Raw genomic sequence first — 25,606 nt, 5'->3', positions numbered from 1 at the left:
AAAACGTAAATTATTTTCAAGGAAAATTTATAGGATATTTTTCTTTGTACTGTACATTTTTTATTTACTAGACACTTTTGTACTGGGTGGTTACTAGACACTTTTGTACCGGAAATTTGCTTGTGTACCGAGAATTATTATATGTACTGGCCATTTGGTTAGGTACTAGACAATTTTGTACTGGGAATTTTCTTGTGTACCGGGAGTTGTTTTATGTACTAGCCTTTTGGTTATGTACGAGACACTTTTGTACAGGAAATTTTCTTGTGTACCGGGAATTGTTTCATGTACCAGTCATTGGTTATGTACTAGACACTTTTTGTACTGCAAATTTTCTTGTGTACCGGGCATTAGTTTATGTACTTGTCATTTGGTTATGTACCGGGAAGTAACTCTAGATCTGATTTCTTCACTATTACATGTTTATCAAATCTTCGTTCTTAACTATAAGCTCTGTTTCTAAACCTAAATTTGAAATTTCTCCAAAATCCATGAATCTCTGTTCAAGAAAAAGATTTCACGTTGCAACCTTCACAAAATAAGTAAAAAGATAGAAATATAAAGCGAAGGAAACTAAAAAGAATATAAAGTAAACTTCCACATAACAACGAAACGTGGGAACGGATTGGGAACGGTAAAATGTAGCGGGAACTAAGGAATGTACACTACATTTCAACACGTAATCGTATATCTATGACGCTAAATATAACCAAAATTGGTACAATATCTAAGAGAACCGGGAGATGTTCAGTGCACCATTCTATGCACTCAACATTTTAATATTCCTTGAACAAATATGTGAAGTAAAAAGCAAAAATAGTAAAAGCAAATCAAGTTAAGGATAACTCCAGATCTGATTTCTTCACCATTAAATGTTTATCAAATCTTCATTGTTCACTATATTCAGTATAAGCTTTGTTGTTGAACTCAAATATGAATTTCTCCAAAACCCATGAATCTCAGTTAAATAAAAAATCCAGAGTTGTTGCTTCCTGATCTTAACGATCTGGTTTTTCCTCGTAAACCAAAAATCACCGATTCATTTCTTCACTGTTAAAAAAAAACAATCTGACTCTTCACCATACTTCCAAGTCTAAATGAATCTGGATTAGAGTTCTTTATTTATATTGTGTGAGAGAAAAAGATTAAACTGGAAGGTTGTAAAAATTTGTAGAAGAGGAAAACGGAAGACTGATAGAAAAGAGAGAAGATTATAGCTATTTTAGAGAGAGAAAAAAAGAAAAAGCTTCAGGAATTTCTGAGAGAGATAGAGAGATGAGGAAACTTTTCATTTAGAGAGAGAAAGAAGGGTATTAGGGGTACTTAAAGAAAATTGGCACATTCCCTCATGTACTTTTTTCTTGGGCAGCCCAGTTATTAATGAGTTGGACCTGCAACACATTTCTATGCCTATGTGGATCTTACCCACAATAGTACCCCACTTTTTGGGCCATTCACTTAAAAATCCTTATTTATTTTTGTGTTGTCAAAAGACACCTTAATAGGAAAAAGTAGTTGAGAGAGAAATACTTTTTATTGGTCCTAAAATTAACTTTGATCACTTAGATACTCAAGATACTCAAAAGAAATCTCAAAAATAGAGTTTGTAATTTAGAGATCTTAAAATTAAATGTTTCCACATCACTTAAAATCTCAATTGATGAAAAAACTCCCAAAAAAAATATAAAGTTTTAGGTGACACTTGAGATTTTAAGATAGAGTTTTGCATTGGAGATGTTATTAGCATTGTGATTGGATGGGGGCTTGTTAACTCGACCTTACTACTAGAACCACCTTGACCAACTAAGTTCTTTTAATCTGTCCAACTTAGCTACTGCCACCTATTTGAAAAAATTAAGAATGTTATTTCCTTTTCTTTTTTTGATAAAGGAATGTTATTTTCATCTACTTTATAGTGACTTTTTTTTATAAAGGAATGTTATCGGGGCGCGCAACTGTTTATAGGGGCCCATAAAATTAAAATTTTCAATGATATCATCGATCAAATCAAAGTGAAGTTACCCAAGTGGAAAAATTCACTGATTTCTCAAGCTGGTCGTACGGTGGTTGTTTCTTCAATCGCGTCGGTCGTTCTCTGATATCAGATGCAATGCTTCGCCATAACTAAAGGGGTGAGCAAAAGCATTGCGACTTTGCAAAAGTCGTTCTGGTGGGGAAAGTCCAAAGGCATATGCACCAAAACCTGGGCATCAATATGCCTTCCGAAAAAACTTGGAGGTCTGGAAATTCATCATCCTAACCTAGACAACACTGCTCTGCTCAGCAAGTTGGCCTGACGACTTAAGTCGGAGTCAAATGCTATGTGGGTTCGTTTCTCGAAAGCCAAATACTACCCCAACTGCAATACTCCCGGACCAGCTAAAGGTCACAACTCTTGGATCTGGAAAACCATTAGAAAACACCCATTAGAAAACACCTAGATCAAATCGACGAGTTTACGACCTGGGAAGTACATAAAGGAGAGCAATTAATATTTGGGAAGACAACTGGATACCTGGTAAGATGGGGCCGACCCCCAATACTAATAGCACGAACTTGGTTATAGTGAACGAGCTAATAACTGACAACCACTGGAATGATGATACACTCAATGCTAACTTTGATGCTCACACGACTGATCTCATTAAAGTTATTCCGATTAGCAATGATGGTCCAGACCAGATGAAATGGGCCCTCGCTGAATCTAGTATTTTCACTGTTAAATCTATGTATAAACATCTTACCCTCAACACTAACCCTGACCCGGTCGCGCTAATCAATTTGAACTTTATTTAGTCTCTCCTCTCTTTCTCTCTCTAAAAAAATGTTCTCACCTTTCTTTCTCTCTCTAGATCTGGTTCATCAAGAACCAGATCTGACCTTGAAGAAGGTTTGTTGCAGACCTTCTTCAAGGTCTGTTTCGGAGACCTTCTTCAAGGTCAGATCTGGTTCATCAAGAACCAGATCTAGAGATAGAAAGAAAGGTGAGGAAAAAAAATTTAGAGAGAGAAAATAAAAAAAAACTTTTTTAAAAGTTTGAAGGTCGCCGGTCGGAAAATTGGCCGGCCAGCGACCTTGTCGGAGAAGACAATGAGGTGGTGAGACGATGAGGTGGCAGAGAGATGCGATGAGATGGAGGAGAGATAAATGATGACTGGTTAACAGAAAGTTAACGGTAACTGAAAAATGGGGTCATATGGAAATTATTGATAAAGTAGAGGGCTAGGCTGGAAGCTGGTCACAAAATTGGGGGTCATTTGAGAAATAACCTTATTTTGCTTATGGGGATAGTGTTTCTATACGCTGTGAAAAAGGAAAGTTGGATAAGCAATAAATAAAGCTTGATCTAATAATTGGTATGCATACCTATCTCATTTTTAGAGAACCTACTCAATTTATTAATTAGTCTCATTAAGGAAAATCTTGTTTTAGAGATGATAAGATTTGAATTGATATCGCAACTGAGGAAGAATACATGTTATCATTGAACTAAAGTGAACTTTAATGTAATAAAATGATTTTGGGGTAAGTTTTTCTATTTTACCTGTTATGGACTTACATTTTATTTTTATTTTTCAAATATCCTTGACACTTTTCTTCTTACTATTTCATCATATTGATTTGATCATTCTAGCTAGTAAGTAAACATAACCAATCTAAGGGGGGGGGGGGGGGGGGTAGTGGAGCAAGACTTTCGCGGACTCTTGAGAGTCCGCGAAAGTCTGAGGCATTCAAATCCAGACATTTGAGAGTCCACGAAAGTCTGAGGCATTCAAATCCAGACATTTGAGAGTCCACGAAAGTCTGAGGCATTCAAATCCAGACATTTGAGAGTCTATGAAAGTCCGAGGCATTCAATTGTAGACAAAATATGTCCCAGACTTCGGTGGACTTCATAGTTTGATGAATTTGTGAAGGATTTTGGACAAATTTGGAAGCCAAAATGTCTTTCAAAAAACAAGAGACATTTGAAGTCCATCATGTGATCAAACAACAATAATAATATTAAAATAATAAATGTCTACCAAATGTCCATCAATGTCCACAAATATTCACAGATGTTTACGAAAGTCGAAAAATATATTTTTGAAATGTTAGTATAAATATATTATTTCATGTGATTAAACAATAATAATAATATTAAAATAATAAATGTCTACCAAATGTCCATCAATGTCCACAAATATTCATAGATGTCTATGAAAGTCGAAAAATATATTTTTGAAATGTTAGTATAAACATATTATTTCATGTGATTAAACAATAATAATAATATTAAAATAATAAATGTCTACCAAATGTCCATCAATGTCCACAATATTTACAAATGTCTACGAAAGTCGAAAAATATATTTTTGAAATGTTAGTATAAATATATTATTTCATGTAATTAAAAAATAATAATAATATTAAAATAATAAATATCTACCAAATGTCCATCAATGTCCACAAATATTCACAGATGTTTACGAAAGTCGAAAAATATATTTTTGAAATGTTAGTATTAATATATTATTTCATGTGATTAAATAATAATAATAATATTAAAATAATAAATGTCTACCAAATGTCCATCAATGTCCACAAATATTCACAGATGTCTACAAAAGTCGAAAAATATATTTCTGATTAGCACAAATATAATATGCATTACACATTTTGTCAATGTACTCAAGATCTTAAAATGTCCCCAGGACATTTTGTCTATGGATCAAATGTCTTGAAATGTCTATAAAGACATTTTGTCTACAAACTCTCAATGTCTTGAAAATGTCTATGAACACATGTTGTCTATAATAACTCATCCGAAATGTCTTGAAATGTCTTGAAATGTCTACGGGACATTTTGTCTATGAAAGTCTGTGAAAGTCCCGCTCCACTACCCCCCCCTAAAAGATAAGTTATATTAAGTATTTTGGAATGCTTAATTGATTCAATATTCGCTAATTGGACCTTGATTGCACCGTGGGACCTTGATTGAACCTTGATCTTTAGGGGCTGGTGCATACGTTATCGTCTAAACGGACCGATTTATACAAAAAAAAGTACAAACCACTACAGAACTCCGACACAAGAATCAAGGGTCGAAAAAACGATAAAATGTTTTATATGTTCATAAACTTTCTATACTTCAATTTTGTTCTCTTACAGTAGTGAAAAATACATGTTATAACCTAACCAAAACTGAAATAACAATATCCAATCACAATCTTCTTTCTCACTTATGACTTTGATGGTGGGTGCCGGTTCCCCACTGGGTTTGGTCCTGATGGAGTCCTGTGGTTCTTCTCTGTCACCCAAAATCTGGATTTTGGATGCTGAAAATTATCTGTAAATAGTAACTACCAGCTATGATTTTCTTCTATAACAACAAATAGAGATTTATAGAAATGTAAATAAAACAGGACTTTACCTAATACAATAGCTTGAACCATGAGAGGATTAATGGAGTACTTGTGAGCTACAAGAAGGAGAAAACATGTCAACAAGAGAAGATGGGTAGTTAGATATAGTTTCTTCTTCATCATTTTGTACATGAATAAGAGATGATGCCTAACTCATGACTTAACTTGAAAACTCTCTCTCTCTCTCTCTCTCTCTCTCTCTCTCTCTCTATATCTATCTAACTTGCTCTTTCTCTCTCTAGCTTTGTTGTCATAAACATATTGAAGTTGGGTGGTATTAGGAGAATGTGGGGTTTTCCTTATTTTGGGGGTTGACTTCTACATGGATATCATTTTAGTATGACAAAAGCTTCTAACTACCCATGCTTATTTATGCTTAGAAAACCACCAAATGAATTTTTGTTGGGGTTAGTTTGAATTTGTTAAATTAATTATTTGATTAGGACTTAATTCAGTGGTTTTAGTAATCTAATCAAGTCTAGTTTGCTTGTTGACATCCTAAGCTAATCATTTACAGGTAAGATTACATGCTAACACTAATAATCCTCAAAATAAAGACCCATAAATCACATGCTCCTAGATATAAGGCATGTTGAAAGTGCCTTGAAAATAGGTCAATGTCTAAATTAGGAATCCCAGCTATTTACTTGTGGTTGCTCTAATCTTATAAATGGGTTGCTAAAATGTAAAAGGTGTATCCTATTTTCGATTTTGGAGAGAGAATTAGAGGAGGCTTGGAGTACCTTTGTGAGCTACAAATACTAAAATCTTTGAGAAATCTCTATAATCTTGTTCTTCATTTACATTTAAAATCTTCACGCCGTTGATTAATCTCACCAACCAAACCATGTAATATCTTGAGTTTGTGTGATTGTTTACTTTCAATATATAAGGCGTAACTATGTCTTTAGCCGTTTTAATTAAAGAGACAAAAATCGAAGATAGAGTAAGCAAACCTGCACATAAAGCAAAGATAAAGTAGATCAAAAACCAACTACATAGGTGTAAATGGGTTTTCAGCTTCAGAGAACAAATTTGTTAACAAAACTACACACATAGATCATGCCCCAACATAATCAGCTAAAACATCAGTTTATTCAAGAACCCAATTCAACAAAATACAGAGACTAAATTCTCCTTCGAATTATCTAAAACATCTCCCTTCCATAATGAACCTCAACCAATATGTGGCTGAGTAAGATCAGATCAAGAAACATCCATCCCTCACTACACCCTCATCTACCCTACTCGGAGTCTACTAGGTGAGGAACACCAAAACAAACAATACGATAAACAGAATTATTAAAAATACTATCATCATAATCTGTCCCTTTGCTCCTGCCTTCTTCATAACCATATCCACTTTTTTCTGCAGCAAAAGATGTCATTGTTCCTCAATTAATATACTGGGACCGGGTTAGGCAAAATACCATCAATTCTTTCAGATGCAAAGTATTTCCGTTGATGAAGAAGTGCCAGTTAAGATTATGCAACATTTGAACATTTTAAATTTTAAATTACTATAAACGAAGAACTTCGAAAGAGGATTGAAGAAGAAACCTGAACAAAATCGAGACGATTTGAAGTGCTCTCCATATCCAAGCCAAGTTCATGTATGATTCTCTCCTGTTGCACCAGAAATTAGTTAGCATAGTTCCGACGTCTCCTATACTGGTTTTAGCAATCCCGATGGGCGCAAATAGCCGTGCCCTTCGGTAGGTTTCTAGGGGCTAGAGAGTTGCTTTTGGTGAAGTGTTTTACTGACCACAACTGAAACATTTGGTCTAAAATTCATACCTAAACTTAGCAAGGAATAAACTGAGGAATTATCACCTGTCCGGTAAGTTCTTCATGTATGGTAAGGCCCACACGTCCAATTGTTTGCACACTTGCAGTTAACTCGTCTAGTTCTTCGTCTTGTTCCCTAAGAGATTTAATCGATTGGATCAGAAATAGGTGGAAACCGAAAACAATTCAAAGATGATTTCATCCTTAATTAATGGAAAAGAGTCCTAAATAAAGTATTCAAACATTAATTCGAGGATGCAAGGGGAAAAGAGTAATTGACTAGATTCCACTTACTAAACGTAAAGACTACCAACATCATTTTCTTCTCAAAAAAAAGGTACTGAAATATCAACAGGTAGCACAAAAATAAAAGGAAAACTTTACTTCATGAGGAGCATTTGTCTATCTGACTCAGAGGATATGAACTCGTCATTATCTTGTGCTGCATAAGTTGTGGTGGATCTCCCTGCCTGATAAGGATCATTTGGGAGTCTCATTAACTCTTGACGCATCCCCATTGCACTAGACACTTTGTTCCCACCTTCTACTGCTTTTTTCACATTATCCACCTAATGACCACGTATGAAAAATAATCGAAGTTTGTTACTTGAGCAAAAAAAAATTGAATTTCTTCAGTTATGGGTGCTATAGACAAAATAGTGTAATTGTTTCAGTATTCGTACTTGCTTCTTATTAACTTTTCTATGTTATATTCTGATACACAAATAGAAAACTGATCATGATTTAACAGTTAATATCATATGGATGGTACCTGAGTACGAGCAGTGCTGGTCCATCTTCTTCGTTTTTCAAGCTCCGCTTCATCAATACCATACCAGGAAGGATCTCTAGCTGCTACAGTGATCGCCTTATCCAACTCATCCACCTTCCTATCAAGAAACTAGGGTGTTCAGAAGAAACAGACAAGGAACAAAATTTTCAAGACATAAAGGCTTGGTTGCAAAGGTATAGACGGAAAACATTAGAGTCTGTTTTGTCTAACATATCTGAAACTAATAACCATGTTGAATTTTATGTTCTTAGCAGGAAAAGAGTTGGTTTTCTCTTAAATTTGAACCACCCATCTTAGTAAATGGAACTTATAACAGGGTTGATGATTATTTTGTAGCACTAGCCATAATACCTGCCAATCAATGCTTTCACAACCAGCCAGCAGCTCCTTTGTCAGATGAACTCGCTCTCCAGTGTTTGAAGGAGTATCCTCCCATTGGTGAAATGTGGTTTTTAGTTTATCAATCTGATAATCAAAATACAAAAGGCATTAGCTTACATGTCCAGTGGAAAACGAAAAGTATGGAGATTTTATCACCAAGAAACCCTGAATCGCCCAAACTTCCACAAGAATGACATATAGAATTGAAAGACTTGGGGAAAACGGAGAATCAATCATGAAACAAGATAAAAAATAGTACAACGCAAGAAGAGAACACCAAATCGTGCACCTCTCAACTCCAATTCTTTACTCCCAAATCCTCAAAATAACAATGAAACAACTAGAACGAATTTGCATACAGGTTTCTAGTACAGGCTCTCTTCTACAAAGATGGGTATAGGTCATTATTCTCTAAAACCATGTGATAGATGGAAATTCTTATGATTAATATGTCACCAGTGAGAAGTTTCCGTTTTCTTTTATTTTGAAGATAACCTAAACGAGAATTCCTTTCAATCAAATTCATATATTTCTAGTATCAAGTCTTATTTAGATCGAAAACTAGCAATTTGAATAATTTTGCACTTACAGACTCCTGAATTTCCTCCCGAACTATGTAAAATGGATCTTGAGCTGAAGACATTGTTGATCCTGTTTACATTCTCCTGAATAGATGAGAAAACTTAACAAACACAAAAAGAAAAAGAGAAAAGAAAACAATTATGCCTTTACAAACTAAGATCAGTAAATTGGCATTATAAGTTGGTGTCTGCTAGAAATCTAAGATGCAATTTTAGGTGTATCTCTTAATCAGATCTGGAACTAAATTTCTCCAATTTGAACATCACCATCATCAAACCCTAAAGGGTCATTGAGAGTTCGAATCATCAGTTCATCAAATTAGAATAGGAAACTGAACAAATATAACAAGAGAGATGAAATCGAAATCCAAAAGAAATTCATCATATGAAAAAGGGAAAGTTGATTAGGGATAATATAAACCTGAGGAAACGAGCAAGTGTGAACTCAAGGATCCGAAGTTGTGCGTGAAACTGTCGATATCTCTCTTCTTCCTTGATTATAGAATTCCAAAATCGAAATGAAATTAGGGTGGGAAAAGGTCGAAGATATCGTCTTCTTTTCTTCGTGTATTTGGAAACGACACGCTACAACAAGGGCCGGTAGTTTACAGGGTTAATTTCGTATTGGCTTTCGATTTGTGATCAACTCGCTGTTTTGACCCCAATAAGTGTCTGTACTTCTTATTTAGACCTCATAACTGTCCTGAATTTTTATTTGAGCCCCAAACTTTTGCTAACCTTCCAATTCTATCCTCATGGCATTTCTGTAATTTAATTTTTCTTTTGTCCACCTCACCTCAACTATGTCCACCTCATCTTCTTCAACATAAGGTCGTCGGAAAAGGTCACCGTGACTTTTTCCGGCGACCTTTTATATCTTTTTGTCTTTTTCTTCGTGAATCTCTCATATTCTACACCTTTCTCTTACATCCCTCTCTCCCTCCCTCCTCTTCTCTTTCCCCCTCCCCTCTAACTTCTCTGGATCTGGGGAAATCCCAAAGGAAGGGGGCATCTGGATCTGGGTTTCCCCCAGATTCAGACGATGTTCCCGCGAAGAGAAACCCCTTCGCCGGAACAAAGAAATTAGAAGGAAAGAGTTGAGGGGAGGGAGAGAGAGTTGAGTGGAGAGAGAGAGAGAAAGAAAGAAAGAAAGAAAGAATGAATGAAAGAGAAAGTAGGTGGGACAAATGAGAAGCTTGGGAAGAAGAATATAAAAAAATATTAAAGGTTGTCGAAAAAGTCGTCGGTCGGTAACCTTCTCCTGCGACCTTCTAATGTCCAAGATGAGGTGGAAATAGTTGGAGTGAGGTGGACAAAATAAATAAAGAATTTAAATTGTTGAAATGCAATGAGGGTATAATTTAAAGGTTAAAAAAAGTTTTGGGGGTCAAATAGAAAGTCTGGACACTTATGAGAGTCAAATAGGAATTCAAAGCACTTATAGGGGCTAAAACAGTGAATTAGTCACAAATTAGGGCGCCAAAACGACATTAACCCTAATTTAAAAGCCCATAATCTAGGAGGTAATAGGAAACCAACCCCAATCTCGAATAACAGTAATTGAAAAAAAAAAAGTACAACTTTACCCGAGAAATGAAAATGTCAATCGAATTCGTCCCTACTACAATTCCAGCCCCAATGAACGTGAAAAATATTTTTGAAAATTTGTGAAAAAAATCTTAGTTTTCTTTATAATTTTGTAAATTTTTGAACAAAATCATTTTTCTTCAAAAATTGTTTTTCAAACATGTTTTGCATTTTATCCATTGCATTTGACAATCACATTGACCGACACTAGCATTTTGGCTAAAATATTTCTAGATTTGTCTTGTGAAGAAAGAAATGATTTTCGCATTTTTCGTTTTGCTTTCTATAAAAACATTTAGACTAATTTGTTTTTTTGTCTTTTGCAAAAATTAAAATGTTATGCATATTACCCTTTGTATTTGACATACTCATTAACGAACAAATAATATTTTGGTTAATGCATTCTGTCATTTGTCTTGTAAAGAAAGAAATGTGTTATGGATTTATCTTTTGCTATTGGCAAACACATAAACCGAAACATAACATTAAGAAGAATGCATTTTCTAAATTGCCTTGTGCAAAAATAAATATGTTATGCATCTTACCATTTGCGTTTGAAAAACCTATTAACGGACAAATAAGTTTTTTGCTTAAGCATCGATTTGTTTTGTGAAAAAGATAAACAGGTATAATTGGAGAGATGAAAGTGAAATCCAAAAGAATTTAGTGATCACATGAAAAACGAAACTTGATCATGAATATTTATATAAACCTGAGAAAAGGAGGAAGTGTGAACTCAACGATCCGAAGTTGTGTGTGAAGCGTCTATATTGTTCTTCTTACTTGATTATAGACTTCCAAAATCGAAATGAAATTAGGGTAGGAACAGGTCGAAGGTATCGTCTTCTTTTGTTTTGTGCATTTGGGAAAAGCCACAGTTCAACAATTACAACTTAGAGAAGCCAACTCAGAAGCCCACAATCTGGCCCATTCAGTGATTAGTCCTCCTACAATATTGCTTACTTCACCCGTGTAATCTTCTCTTTCTTGTTTAGTCTACTACTTTAACTTCGTGATGTACTAAACTAGGCTTTGCCGTTATCTATGGAGTTATTAAGTTAAGTTTCCAAAAGAAAAAAAAATTACAACTTAGACTACCCCAATGCAAAACTAAAAAAAAAACTTAATTTTGTTGTATGTCATGTCCATTGCCTCGCTGTAAGAACATTAAAAAATATTAAGTCTCACCTAAATGACTAACTTTTCCAATAACTAGGTAATGGAGATCTTCAAGAAAAATCTCAAATAATGAGTTCATTCTTGATACATCTCAAAATTAAATGTTGTAATTTAGACTCAAATTGAACATTTGCATTTGAGAGAGTTTTCTAAAAGACTATAAAAATCTTAGTGGCACTTAGAGTTATCCAAAATTAAGTCTTGCAGTCGGAGATGCTCTTGGGAGGAGATACTGTTTATTCATAAGTATAATGATTAGGAAGGCTGCCCGTTAAAGTCTACTATAAACCTACACGAGATCAACTGTCTCCATTTTAGAGTCAACTCTCTCTCTCTCTCTCATAAGAATATATATCTATATAATAAAACAGAAGGGAAAACGCTGACTGAGACGAACATCCTTTTCAAATAATGCATATTGTCTAGAAGCCTTCCCAAAATTTAAAATATAATCTTTTTTAGAAATATAATTACCTATTTAAAGAAAGAAAGATCGTGTTCTAAGAAAAAAATAATTAATTTAAGAAAAAAAGAAACAAAAGAAATTTCAAGAGTTAAAAAACAAATTAAAATCTCCATCTCTCTCAATAAAATAATAACTAATTTAAGATAAAGGAAACAGAAGAAAATAATATCAAAAAATTAAGGTATGTAGAATATAGCAATCATTAATATGGAAAGTCAGGTGACATATTTGGAGAGAGAGCCTAGAACAATACTATGAGCGACTCTAGATCAAGCATTGGGTTAAAATTTCGTCACATCTAATTGATACAATTGTTCGTGCCCTAGGACACGGAATATACCCTGGTATATATATATATCACTCTTGGTGGATGGTTGATCCTATTTAGGTTTGGTGTATGCCTATCTTTGTAGACTCTGCTATCCTTTTCCTTTTTATAATGATAATAGTAGTATTCCGAAGTTGGTGCAATTTGTTTGCGCGAAGTCGATTGTGATCATTAGAAAAAAAACACATGTGAGTGTCTGAATAAAATTTAATCAACAGGCAAATAGATAATTATTTGATAATTACCGCTCACGATACAACATATTGGTTCGGTGGTTTGTTAAATTTGAACATAAACTCAAATTTCTTATTTACCCATTAATGAAGTAATTAATGGGAGTTGTGGTTTGTAAGCAATTTGTAGATCTATTAAGTGGTAAATTATTTCTTTGATTGAATTTGGGGGTTAAGTAATGAAGATCATGTTAGTAGTATTCATAGGTAGTGGGTTAAACTTTTGGTCAATAAATAGATTTGTGTTTGTAGAGTCAAAGTATTAATATTCTTCGTTCTTTTTTGTTTGTGAAATTAATATTTTTCTTTTATCATTCAGAAAATAAACACTTCTGATTTCCAACATTTGGTATACGAACGAGGAAATTTTTATGATTACTAACCTAATTGCTAAATGAAAGAGTTAATCCAACCTTACTTTTAGCGAGTTTGTGGAAAAAAATTGGTCAATGGTATATCCAAATGAAAACATTATTGATTTCCAAAAAAATGTGGGAGGTTGTCGAATTCGGATATGTAGAACAAATGGGTCAGGTAGTAGGTGAAGTTCTTTCTCAAATCCAAAAAGATAGTTCGAAATAAAACATAAAGAAGGATAAAAAGACATTGCTCTTTCTTTATCAAGTTGGTGATGAGATTGTTTTCGAAAAATTTCGGAAGCTATAACATCTAAAGAAGTGTGTGATTTGTTACAAAAATCTTACAAAGGTGATGAGAAGGTAAAAAAAATAAAAGGTTACAGACCTTACGAGGTGGACTTGAATCTTTTCATATAATTCACTCTGAAAGTATTTCTATCTTTTGCACTTCAATCTGTTGTCGATCAATTCGGATTAACGATAAAAGTTAATTGATTTAAATATTATTAAGAAAATTACGAGATCGTTGGCAGGTCATTACTATGTCGTTGCCACATTTGAGGAAGGAAAATACCTCTCAATTATGTCAGTTGAAGGTTTAATGAGTTCGTTATGTTCTCGTGAACATAAAATGTACCAGAGCTACAGTCTTGCAGGGTTCATAAAACAAGTTTTTCAAAACAAAGTGATTGTGTTTGAAAATGACGGTTTTAGTAGTGGAACACGTACCGGCAATAACAAAAAACCTCATGGTAAAGATTCTTCAAAAATAGAAGGTAGGCCAAATATAAAGTTAAATGGTTTGTTGTTAAAAATTTGTTCATTATAAATCAGAATATAAAATGAGAATATTCGACAAACAATTATGAGTGTGTTAACTTTGTTCAACATGGTGTAGAAGAAAAGGACAACTCTTTTAGCTTGCATAGTTGATGAAAACAATGATTCAATCGATAAAAAAAGAAACTCGTGTACTAGCTTGCAACACTAATGAAGAAGAATTTGTTGAAGATGGCTTTTGGGACCAGCCAGTTAAAGAAAAACATCAAGTAAAAATCAATATTGATGACGAGATAATATCTCTGGATTCACATTTAATATAGAATCCACATATTTCTTTTAATATTTATATAGTATAAACACAAGAATTACATCCCAGTTCCACTCGTATTCGAGTTGTGTCTTTAGGGTTTAATAATAATGATGGTTCTGGTAAAGATTTGCAAGTTTTGTTGATTATGATCATATCACTAAAGAAACAATACAAATGAAGGGTGGATTTTGGATACAAATGAGAAGAAGAAGAGAGAGAAAAGAGAAGATAAAAAATATTTTTTAGGGTTGAAGGGCGTCGATCAAGAGCTTCCTGACCAGCGGCCTACTATCGGAGAAGAATAGTGAGTTGGAGAGAGAGATTACGTGGAGGAGATGAAATGAAGTGGAGAAGCGCAGGAAAAATGATGTAGACATTAATATTTTAGTATTTTTTTATATTAATTCTGCTGTGGTCTCTAGGGTTATTTTTTGAGAAAAGTTGATGTCTTGGGAGGGAAGACGAACTGACAGAAATTTATTGGGGACAGAATGACGAATTGGTCACAAATTGGGAGCCAAAGCGGAATTTACCGGGAGTGAAAAATGTCATCTTTCTCCTCCCCTGAAATCCTGAATAGTAAAATAATCTCCACTTCACTCATAACTCCAATAATTGATGTAAAGTTTTTGGAATAAGCAAACTCTAGATTCAGAAACAACTGATAAACATCATCCATTGATCTCTAATAAAAAAAAGTTTTTCTTTTTTACATCAATTAGGGTTTTCGAAACACCTCTTTAACAAACAAAACAAAACAAAACAAAGAAATAAAAGCTTGAAAAGCTAATAATAAACCCTAGAAGCTTTCATCATCATCTCTGTTAAGATCAAAATTTCATTTTGGGTGGAAAATTGGGGATTCAAGGCGATGTCTGCCGGAATTTGTGGTAAACGTGTAGGATTTGAAGAAATCTTCGGATCTGCGGCATCGTCTTCTTCTTCTTCTTCAGCTAAGAGATCTAGGTGTTCAAGTTTTGGTTCATCTGATATTGGGTTTGGATCTGAAGATAAGATCTCCATCTTACTTCGAATGTTTCCTACAATGGGTAGAGAGGTATTCAGCTACTTGAACTGTTCTTCTTTACTTTAAGCAAAATCATGATATTCATAGTCTGGTTTTAGGTCTTAATTTTGTGCATTCTTAAAATAGAAACCAGACCTAAAGTACCCCCATCGATTGCAGAAAGAAAGATACCCATTAAGAAGGGGGAGTAAGAACTTGATTGAGTTACAACCAAAAAATTGGAAAAAGTATGAGAAATATTGGATCTTTTCAAGAAGCATGAGGCTCGGGCGAGCCTTCTTCCGTTCGAATCACCTGATTGGGTGTAAATGCTAGCTAAATTAGCTACCGGGAACTCCTAATTATTGAACGAAAACTTCACATATGTGAGTTCGCAAGGGAATGAGTGATACCATTTTACCACTCTATAACCGGTTGAAGTTGTTCAAAGATTTCTTATCGTAATCTCGATATCTTTGATGTTTGGGGTATTCATCTAAGCAAAAACACATACATATTCACCCCATTGTTTTTTCGCTTTCATTGTTTTCGCTATTTATTCTTCTTAGTTCTCTGTTTATGGGTCCTTTGGGTAATATAATCTAATTTATCTTCTATTCTATGCTATGCACTTAGTTGGTGGAAAGTGTTCTTAATACTCACGGTCATAAGATTGAAGATGCCACTGAGAGTCTTCAAGCGTTGTGCCTTGGTGGCACTACTTCAAATACCGAATTACAGAACCCTGATGCCGTAGTGATGGCAAATAGTCCTGTCGCTCCAGGTTAGAAAAATGTGGTTTTTCTCAATATGCTCGACTGCCCTTCTAGTGGTTTGTTGATCGTTGTTTGTTTAGATAATGATTTGTTCACAATTACGTGTCATGGTGCAGAAAATATTCATATATCTGAGCAGCGAACTGAAACTTTACATCATAAGAATTTAACTTCTGAATCTAGAATCCCAATGGACGGATCCTCATGGGTAGAATTTGTTGTTCAAGAAATGGCGAATGCTTCAGACATTAATGATGCTAGGGGTCGTATCTCGAGGATTTTAGAAATTTTTGAAAAAAGTGTTATTGCCCATTCAAAGACATTGGAAGAGGTATGAATGCTGAATTTTTTTTGGCGATGTACATGTTTTTCTTGTGCTATTAGGAACTATTATTAGTCCTTATATACTACATTTTGCCCATTGAACTACTTCCTCATTTACCAGCAAAAAGTCGCTTCTTTGAAAGAGCATTTAGAAAGCATGTTAAGAGACAATCAGATCCTGAAGAGAGCTGTTGCCATACAACATGAACGCAATCTTGAGCAAGAGGGTAAGGTGAGGGAAGTGGAACAATTGAAGCATGTACTAAACCAACACCAAGAACAACTCAAAACTCTAGAGGTAAGTGAACAGTTCGTGTTGTTCATGTTTTTTTTTTCTTGAAGTGCCATAGAGGACCATAAGCCTCCATGGCCAAGAGTTGGGGGCTCTGGTTTCCGCAGTAGACAAACATGTTACCACCTAGTCAAGGCGGGTTATGCTTACCTCTGATATTCATCTGCTGCCAAAAGACTGTTATTCTTTGCGGGTCTTTTAGCTTTATGAGGTTAATCGATTTCGAGATCTAATTTTCGTGCAGATGAACAATTATACATTAAAGCTCCATCTCCAGAGAGCCCAAGAAAGTAATTCCATTCCTGGGCAATTCCACCCTGATGTCTTCTAATGCTCTTAATTTCCGTACTCATTTTGCGCTAAAATGCACACACAAACACAAGAAAACATGAATTATCAATGATGAAAATATTTCATATGAAACCTAAAGGTTGTCTTCACTGAAGGTATTTGACTGTTTTTTGGGGTTCGAGGTAATTGACTTGCACTTTTCAAGGATCATCATTGAATGATCGTTGTCATCTGAGAGACTGACTTTCTTTCGTAGGAAGTTCTTATACAAGTACTCGGACGTGTTGTCAACTGTGATACTGGATTTTGTTCTACTAATCTAGTTTGTAAAGTTATTGTAGTGGTCTAGAGTTGAGATAGTTCATGTAGTACTTGAATGGATTTGTCTTCGTATTTACATGCCTGAGCCTTTTCCGAGGTTTTACTTGAGATTTTAAGTTATTATTGTTGTAGTGAATGTAACAGTGATTAAGATACATCGATCTTGTTTTTGTTTTAAGAATCAACTGTTTTCATTGATATATCGAAAAGTTACAAGGATAGTCTGCAATTAGCTAATAAAAGGGAAGGGTACTCAATAAGCCAAACTTGAGTAACCACAGAAGATCACACAGACTGAGATAGAAACCACCGGAACTAGAACCTAAAAAAACAACATAATTCATAATAGTCTGTTAAGCTTGTGCTTGGAGAGAGAAAGCGACATGAGTTCGACTAATTGAAATGAACAATTCCCAAGAGGAGGAGAAGATCAAAGCTGATGATCCACGAGTTTGTGATCCCAGTTGTCGTGGCTATGGAAAAGAGACTGAACTAAACCGAGCTGAGTAACTGGTTACAATACTGCTATTGAGTCACTTTGTTTAGTCAAGCATGGGCTGAAAAAGTAGATCGAGTCGCAGTCTCGCAGTGGCTTAAAGATCAGACATAAAATTGGGAATGTTCATTAAAATCTAGTTACTCTCTCTCTCTCTCTCATGAGGTTTAGAGAGAAACTGGACTTCTAAAAAAAACAGTGACCTTGAAATAACTAAAATGTCAAGTTTATTATTTGTAATTTGTTACTTATGTGAAATAATGTCTATAATTAACAATCACACTAATTTCTATGTTTTTCATTCCAAAAAATAAACAAAAACGCAAAAAAAAACAGTGACTTACGTGTAAAATATATCTAAATTAAACAATTATGTGTAAAAACCATGTCAAATGGTATGTTGAAGCACGCTATAAGGCATGTCAATGTCAATGCAACTAGGTTTTTTTTTGTTGTTGTTGTTGTAGCGTCAATCGGTCAATGCAATTAGTTGTTTCCACAATTTTCTTTTCAGAATGCATTCTGACGTCATGTTAAAGTTGAATGGAAGTCTTTGAGAAGAAGATAGAATTGCCCATTTCAGTTTTAATCTATAAATGACATAAATTATTTCTCCAGTTGTTATCTTATCTAAAAAGGAAGTCTGTATAAGGTAATAACTGAGAGGAACACAACTGCATGACGTGGAAATTGTGATCAATACTCATGTGAGGAAGTATTCTTGCACCCCATTTTGCTCAATTTCTCTTATCAACCTTTCTTTTAGCTAGGTTCCGTTTGATGCGTGTGAAAATTTTGTAGGAAAATCAATATTCGTAGGGGAATCGATTTTAAATTGTTTGGCAACCAAAAGAGTGTAAAATCCAAACTCTCATAAGAATAAAATGTTGGAAAATCAAGTGAAAGATTTTCCATGTAAACACATGGGAAAGTCGTTTTCCCACAATCACACGCTTTCTCTCCCCCCCCCCCCCCCCCCCCCCCCCCCCCCCCCCCCCCCCCCTTGCTCTCATACTCTCTCACAATCACACACTCTCGCTCCTTCACCTGAAAATTTCTAGTTAATTGAATTTCTTCACTTTAATGGTGATGATTATGATCATCTTTCACTCTGACCATGATCTTTGTCTAATGATGATTTCTCTATATAATTCTGAACATCTGTTGTTCCGAAATGAGAGAGTTTAGCATAATTACCAGAGATTGATATAATCTGGATTTCTAGGATTTCCGACATTAAAGAATCTGGATTTCTATGGTTTCGAAGACAATCACTAAGGTTTCCGCCATTAACGAAATCATAGACGAGATTAATATAATCATCGAAGATTGAAGCGCTTAATAGCTTTATCAAAATACTGATGAAGAATTATCTGCTCTCTCTTTCTCTCTCTCTCTCTCTCTCTCTCTCTTAATCTGCTCACTCTTTCTCTATGTCGGTGGGCTTCTAAGGTTGATAAAAAAAGACCCAAAGAAAAAGTATAAAGGCACCACTTAAAAACCCAACTAACATATCATTTTCTAAAGGCACTCTTGTTTTTCTATGTTCCTATCAAACAATTCAAACTTAATTTCTTATCAGAAAAATTTGATTTTCTTTCCCACCAGAAAAACTTGATTTTCTTTCTCATCATAAAAACTTGGTTTTCACATGTAAATACTTTCTTACATATCAAACGAACCCTTATTTCCGTTTTGGCCCCAGCATTGTTTTGGCTTTTTTTTTTTGATGGAAATTGGCATTAGCCTGGACTTTATTCATGAATTGAAAAAAAGTTAATGTTGGATTTATCTGCCCCAACTAACTTACAATGCAAACTAGAGTCTGATTAGAGTTTCATACATTACTTTCATTTGATCTGAGAACTTCTTTTGCTAGAATATAAACCGCACAATTAAGATTTCTTGAACAATAAGTGAATTCTATATGATGTAGCTTACATTCCTATAGCATTGTTTCGGCTAGTATGACAATTTAAGTGGCCAAAAGAAAGAAAATTTGGCCATACCAATAAGAACTGTTGACCAGAATTGGCCAGAATAGGTGGTAAGATGACGTGTCAGAAGCATTGAGATATGTACAATTTAGGTCCCACTGGTACGATAAAATCTTCACTGTTAATACACCTATCGAGAATCGAGCGGGAATCTTAAATTTAGCAATGCTATAATTCCCGATACCCGAAAACGTTTTCACCCACGAGATCAACCTCGATTGCATCAAAAAACGATCGTACGGTTTAAAATTTATACGGGCCCTCGTTTCCGCGATCAGTTCGCTAATACAAATAAACTTTCGGGAAGACTCCTTTGTTTCTCCTGATCTCCCTATAAATACTTACCCCTCTCTCTTTCTTTATCTGTGCAATCAACAAGTTCTTATTTTATCTACAGAATTTGACTTTTGATTTTGAAGGTAATTTTTGTTTTACTGAAATTTCGGGTTGATTAGATTCAGATCTGATTTTTTTTTTTAAATCCATGATTGTGGGGTCTGATTGTTTTTCCCCTATTGTTATCGAAGAGCTTTCATCTACCTGTTAATTTGCTTCAATTTGAAGGATTCATATTTTTTTAAACCGGTTGGTGGCAGAACAATGATTTCTTTTTTTTCTATTTTATCTTAGTATATAAGTTATGATCATGGAAGCATTTTTAAATAGGGTTTCTGTGTTTTATTAGCTAAAGCTAGGGTTTTTTGGAGTTCATTTTTCTGTATTTTCTTTCAGGTTTGACTTTGATTTGTTATCAATCTATATCCAAAATAGATCTTTTTTTATATAGCAATAGTTTGATTTTTATAAACAATGGGAAGATTTTGGTTTTTTTACATTTTGAAACAAATCAAGATTCTGCTTTTATCTTGTTGTTGTTATTATTAGCTGATAAATAATTTTGGAGTTATTGATTTGTTAGGGTTTGAAAAGAGATCTGAGAAATGGCTAAGGAAGCTTCTAATGGAGATAATTCAGTTGGCAAGAAGCCACCAACCCCATCTCCTTTGAGAAATTCCAAGTTTTTTCAGGTAAAATTTTGATCTTCTTCTTTATCTATTTGTTTGTTAAAGATCTAGATTTCTTATGTTATAATTGGGTTTTTGTCAATGGAAGTATTACTGGTGTTCATGAGAGATCTGAAGTTGTTATAATACTAGTTTAATCCCTATAATCTCATGTTGTTCAAACATTAATCAAAAACTTCTAACTTTTAAATGAAAAGGTTTAATATATGAAAAAGAAAGATTTGAACCTTGTTTTTGTGTTAACAAATGCCAATATGCATCTTCAAGCGAGCCGAACCTAGTTATGGGTTTCTAGTCCCCTCGTGTTCTGCCTGTGTAATATGATACTAAGGCTCTTTTATAAAAAAACATGTTTGTGTGCATTGTGTTATTTATTTATCTAACCTAATATGGGATTGTTATTTTTTTCGTTACAGTCCAATATGCGAATTTTAATTACCGGAGGAGCTGGATTCATTGGCTCCCACCTCGTGGATAGATTAATGGAGAATGAGAAAAATGAGGTACTTTCTCTCTCCCTCTATATGTTCAATTTTCATTGCATTTGATGTTTTGTTCAATGTTGACATACATATTTCAAATATGCACGATACTAATATATGGTGTTTTCTAATGTTCTTTAGGTTATTGTTGCTGATAACTACTTCACTGGATCAAAGGATAACCTCAAAAAATGGATTGGTCATCCAAGATTTGAGCTCATTCGTCATGGTATTTCCTTATCCTTCGACTTTGTTTAGTTATACGCATATATACAGATAAATGAACATACTATATTGTGAGATATGATGCTTGATGTTTGATACATCAAAGCACTAGTGTTTTACGATTTTCGCAATTGATTTTTGAAGTTTCTCTTTCTGAACCTTCCTATTTGTTTGTTTGTTCGTTCGTTCATTTACAATTGGCCGATAGTCATGTTGGTTTATCAGTGTCTCATTTTTATCTTCTAATCCTTTTAGAGATCCCTGGTAGCTTCCGTTTTTGTTTCTTCAGATCTTTCTATTTATTTTTTTTCCTAATAGATGAATCATTGGTCTTTTGTTTTATTTTATTTATTTGTATCTTCTCTGGTAGATGTCACTGAGCCATTGTTGGTTGAAGTTGATCGGATATATCATCTCGCTTGCCCTGCTTCACCTATTTTCTACAAATACAATGCCGTTAAGGTGTGTAATAATATTTTCCTCCCGTTTATATAGATTAGGAGACAAAAACGGGAGACAAAACTTGGTTACTTTGGGACTTTCTGACTAGTGTGTTGGTTTTATAACAGACGATAAAGACAAATGTTATTGGTACATTGAATATGTTGGGACTTGCTAAGCGTGTAGGAGCAAGGTTAGAGGACTGATCCTTTGTGGCTTTACTTTGGTTTTGTTATTAAAAACACTTGTTTTTTTGCTTACATTTCGATGCTTTGTCAATAGGATTTTGCTCACATCAACCTCAGAGGTGTACGGAGATCCACTTGTGCACCCCCAAACTGAAGACTACTGGGGAAATGTCAACCCTATTGGTATGCTGCACCTTTTCAATTATGTTCCGTTATCGTTATAAACAATTGCATTTGGATTTTGGAGTATTATGTGTTTCATCTTACCTTGTGTAGCCATACTTGTGAAAAATTTCCAACTCCCATGTTATTCCGGAGTTACCCAAACTTAGCTTTAGCTTGATTATTTGTCGAGTTTGGTTAACTCCGGTCGAATTCAATACTCGTTTTGTTTCCTTTTCTAAGGTGAAGGTCTTTAGACACATAAAGAGGAAAAGGTGAAGGACAGAATTAGAAGCTTTCATGTACAAACATCTGTAAAATTTATACGTGATGATTGATGACCAAGTCATCTCCCGAGAAGCCCGAGCTTGAGCTTCGGCAGTCCGAGTCTGGAACGAGTCCCAATGCATACCATTTCTTACTTGATACTCCTTTACCTAAGACAGACCTTAAAGATTACTGTGATATGTTTGCAGGTGTGAGGAGTTGCTATGATGAGGGAAAACGGGTTGCTGAGACTTTGATGTTTGATTATCATAGGCAACATGGCATTGGTAAAATTAACATATTTATGGATTTTACTTTTCTGCTATCCGTTCAATACCTTAAACAGAAATACTCACTTTTCCTTAATTTGATTATGGCTTGTATCACAGAAATTCGCATTGCTAGAATCTTCAACACATATGGACCTCGTATGAATATCGATGATGGACGAGTTGTCAGCAATTTTATTGCTCAAGCACTAAGGTAACTTGCAGTTTATTTCTTAGCTTGTAATATCATGATCTTATTACATATGGCTGGATTCTTTTTCTAACCTAATTATCAAATGCAGAGACGAACCTTTGACTGTTCAAGCTCCTGGAACACAAACAAGGAGCTTTTGTTATGTTTCTGACATGGTAAACCCTTAAAAGTTCAGAAGAAGAGATTTTCATTTAGGTATTTAGACTTTGACGGTTTGATGATTTTCTTGTTCTTTTGTCGATTTTTGAAGGTTGATGGTCTTATTCGACTCATGGAAGGAGAAAACACTGGACCAATTAACATCGGGAACCCAGGTCTTTTCACAAACTACCATTCATTTCTCTTGCTAAAAGAACTTCAATAGCTATACTTTCACTAATTGTCTAAAAGATCTACTTCTTTTCATCTTTATAAGCTCTTAAGTGATTTTCAATCTAAATTGTAGGTGAATTTACAATGATGGAACTTGCTGAGACGGTGAAAGAGGTCAGTTGTTTCGTTCATTTCTGCATATCACAATTCGATTTTTCTTTATGTTATCGTGATCACTTACAAAAATCCGTCTACAAAATCGACTAGTCACGGGACTATTAGCTCCACTCTGATATATTCTGATTTAGACTCAATGTTCATGGCTGCTACTTGATTGCGAAAACCAGAACATTTGCTCGTTAAAGTTGATCATTGTATATATATATATATACACGTTCTTTAACTAGAACAAGATTAGTTATTTTAAAATGCAACCCCAAGATCTTGGTCTAAATTTTTGGTAATATGATCTGCAGCTAATCAACCCTGATGTGAAGATCAAGAACGTGGAGAACACACCAGATGATCCACGCCAAAGGAAGCCCGACATCAGCAAGGCTAAGGAGTTGCTAGGATGGGAACCCAAGGTTAGCTTACGTGAAGGACTGCCATTAATGGAGGAAGATTTCCGCCAGAGACTTGGAGTTCCGAAAAAGAACTAAGTATGATTAAGTAAAGAGAAGTAGTTATAGGCATATTATGCCCTCCTTCCAGAGTGTGTTTCTTCTATTTCAACTTCTTTTTTTCATTCATTATCACCACAAATAAGTTACCGTGTGTCTTTTACGTTTAAAATTAAGAGTTTGAATTATGTCATGTCTCACATGCCATCCTTCTGATTTAAATCCGTTTTGGTCGTCATGGTTTATTTGATTCATGGTTTATTTGATTCATTCACACTGCCTCTCTGTAGTGAACAGATGAATGCCGCCCCTTGGAATGGTGTAAAGACGACATTTTTTAACCTGACTTTCTAATATGTCCGAACCTGAATTGTCTAACTCAAACTCTCAAAAGGACCAAAAATTAACACAAACAAACCATTCAAACAAATTTTTTTTTTTTTTTTTTTTGATGAAGAACCATTCAAACAAATTAGTCAAGTCAAATTTCACATCATACTTCGAAAACAACGAACACGAGTTAAGAACAATGGCGTAAGGTATATAAGCTGCAGCCCACTTTTAGAATCTGAATTTCGGACGAATGAGAAATTTAAGTTTAAACTTTTGACAAAGTTCGGTTAACAAAGGGGCTAAAAAGGCAAACGGGAAAAATCTATTTGGGGGCATTTGGGCCACGTCCAGATGCGCGATGATCCTCTCGTGATCACGTTGGGACGTGGCCAAAAGCGTTGGTTCTGCATCTGCGCGATCCAACGGGCCGCGTCAACTTCGCTTCAGACAAGTGGCAGAATCTTTTAGAGCTTCATGCAACGACCTATTTATTGATTTGTTGGGCAAATTTAGGTCAGCAGCCAACGTTGTGCATTATCCCCGAGTTTTCTAGTGAAATCCAACGATCCAGATTGCCACCAACTCTATATGGGCAATTATTTCAAGTTAAGTCCGTCATTTGGAAGGGATGTGCCCATTTACCCCAAATGACACATTTACCTATTCGAATCCTATTTAAACAAGCGAAACCCCTTTATTTTTCATCCAATTCATTCTCTTTTAAAATCAGTATTCTGGTGTGTCAGGAATATAATTCCGATTTTAGGTATATTCTAGTATATCTAGAATTCTGAAGAAAGAAGTCTCCGAGTGAACTCCGTTTATTCTCTTCTTCTCTTCTCTCCTAAAATCAGTATTCTGGTATGTCTGAAATTCCAATGAAAGAATTATCCTAGTGAAGCTATAATATTCAAGTGTCTAGAAGATCTATTCGCATCAGTCCAATAGCTCATATTATTTAGAAGGTTCACCCTCTTTCAGAATATAGAAGTACCATCTCAAATTCTGAAAGGATAGTCGTTGTATCCCGAATGCATACAACCTAAAAGTTGGTACTGTTATGGGGGCGTAAAATGTCTTAAGGAAAGAAAATTTATTCTTGCCTTGACTCCATAAATTATTCTTCTTATTTTTGTCCATCTCGGATAATACGAAAGAAGGATCACGGATTAGTCAGAAATCGATTCTTGTCTATCTCTCTACAACCAAGAGAAAAGAAGTTCTCTACTTCAACTTAGACTTTGTCTTAATCAAGACAAGCCAGAGATAATGTGAACTCGACCTATAACCAGAGGAACAACAGTATACTAGTTTGTCCAAAGCGTCCAAATCTGGCTGTGGCTTTTTTTTTGGAGTTGGGGACATCGGC

The 25,606-nt window shown here is 34.8% G+C and overlaps 3 protein-coding genes across 7 annotated transcripts; 2 read left to right on the top strand and 1 right to left on the bottom strand.

Annotated features, from left to right (window-relative positions):
• Window positions 1–6,478: 6,478 nt before the first annotated feature.
• On the bottom strand, window positions 6,479–9,602 carry LOC147550230 (syntaxin-61-like). 3 transcript variants are annotated; one of them, XM_086667806.1, is made up of 8 exons: window positions 9,370–9,602; window positions 8,957–9,032; window positions 8,338–8,451; window positions 7,966–8,079; window positions 7,578–7,762; window positions 7,239–7,329; window positions 6,966–7,031; window positions 6,479–6,774 (listed from the first exon to the last, which is right to left on the bottom strand). In XM_086667806.1, the coding sequence occupies exons 2-8, from the start codon at window positions 9,008–9,010 to the stop codon at window positions 6,664–6,666; spliced, it is 735 nt and encodes a 244-aa protein (XP_086523932.1). In that variant the 5' UTR covers window positions 9,011–9,032; window positions 9,370–9,602; the 3' UTR covers window positions 6,479–6,663. The 3 variants fall into 3 exon arrangements, with proteins under 3 accessions (XP_086523932.1, XP_086523934.1, XP_086523933.1); XM_086667808.1 differs by having other exon boundaries at window positions 8,957–9,018; window positions 9,370–9,577; XM_086667807.1 differs by having other exon boundaries at window positions 8,957–9,049; window positions 9,370–9,540.
• Window positions 9,603–14,705: 5,103 nt separating this feature from the next.
• On the top strand, window positions 14,706–17,403 carry LOC147550229 (uncharacterized). Its single transcript, XM_086670078.1, has 5 exons — window positions 14,706–15,250; window positions 15,836–15,983; window positions 16,092–16,306; window positions 16,421–16,597; window positions 16,836–17,403. Exons 1-5 carry the CDS (start codon window positions 15,065–15,067, stop codon window positions 16,920–16,922), a joined length of 813 nt encoding a protein of 270 aa, XP_086526204.1. The 5' UTR covers window positions 14,706–15,064; the 3' UTR covers window positions 16,923–17,403.
• Window positions 17,404–20,061: 2,658 nt separating this feature from the next.
• LOC147550228 (UDP-glucuronic acid decarboxylase 6) lies at window positions 20,062–24,097 on the top strand. Of its 3 annotated transcripts, none has more exons than XM_086670074.1 (13): window positions 20,062–20,115; window positions 20,616–20,724; window positions 21,138–21,224; window positions 21,345–21,432; window positions 21,799–21,890; window positions 21,998–22,062; window positions 22,152–22,240; window positions 22,696–22,773; window positions 22,876–22,969; window positions 23,058–23,124; window positions 23,220–23,283; window positions 23,415–23,455; window positions 23,758–24,097. In XM_086670074.1, the coding sequence occupies exons 2-13, from the start codon at window positions 20,638–20,640 to the stop codon at window positions 23,941–23,943; spliced, it is 1,038 nt and encodes a 345-aa protein (XP_086526200.1). In that variant the 5' UTR covers window positions 20,062–20,115; window positions 20,616–20,637; the 3' UTR covers window positions 23,944–24,097. The 3 variants fall into 3 exon arrangements, with proteins under 3 accessions (XP_086526200.1, XP_086526203.1, XP_086526202.1); XM_086670077.1 differs by having other exon boundaries at window positions 20,062–20,281; XM_086670076.1 differs by lacking the exon at window positions 20,062–20,115 and adding an exon at window positions 20,200–20,428.
• Window positions 24,098–25,606: the final 1,509 nt, after the last annotated feature.

The sequence above is a fragment of the Eschscholzia californica genome, unplaced genomic scaffold (assembly GCF_041429995.1).
Source record: "Eschscholzia californica isolate CP2 unplaced genomic scaffold, dmEscCali1.0.p SCAF_3, whole genome shotgun sequence".
Classification (NCBI taxonomy): domain Eukaryota; kingdom Viridiplantae; phylum Streptophyta; class Magnoliopsida; order Ranunculales; family Papaveraceae; genus Eschscholzia; species Eschscholzia californica.
This window is presented reverse-complemented; position numbering and strand designations above follow the sequence as displayed.

Coding starts and splice junctions, on each gene's coding strand:
- LOC147550229 (XM_086670078.1), top strand. CDS start 15,065: ATGTCTGCCGGAATTTGTGGTAAACGTGTAGGATTTGAAGAAATCTTC. Junction 16,307..16,420: donor ATTCAAAGACATTGGAAGAG/GTATGAATGCTG, acceptor CTCATTTACCAG/CAAAAAGTCGCTTCTTTGAA. Junction 16,598..16,835: donor AACAACTCAAAACTCTAGAG/GTAAGTGAACAG, acceptor ATTTTCGTGCAG/ATGAACAATTATACATTAAA.
- LOC147550228 (XM_086670074.1), top strand. CDS start 20,638: ATGGCTAAGGAAGCTTCTAATGGAGATAATTCAGTTGGCAAGAAGCCA. Junction 21,433..21,798: donor ATTTGAGCTCATTCGTCATG/GTATTTCCTTAT, acceptor CTTCTCTGGTAG/ATGTCACTGAGCCATTGTTG. Junction 22,774..22,875: donor TCATAGGCAACATGGCATTG/GTAAAATTAACA, acceptor CTTGTATCACAG/AAATTCGCATTGCTAGAATC.
- LOC147550230 (XM_086667806.1), bottom strand. CDS start 9,010: ATGTCTTCAGCTCAAGATCCATTTTACATAGTTCGGGAGGAAATTCAG. Junction 7,330..7,577: donor AGACAAATGCTCCTCATGAA/GTAAAGTTTTCC, acceptor TAAATCTCTTAG/GGAACAAGACGAAGAACTAG. Junction 7,032..7,238: donor ATGAAGAACTTACCGGACAG/GTGATAATTCCT, acceptor CTGGTGCAACAG/GAGAGAATCATACATGAACT.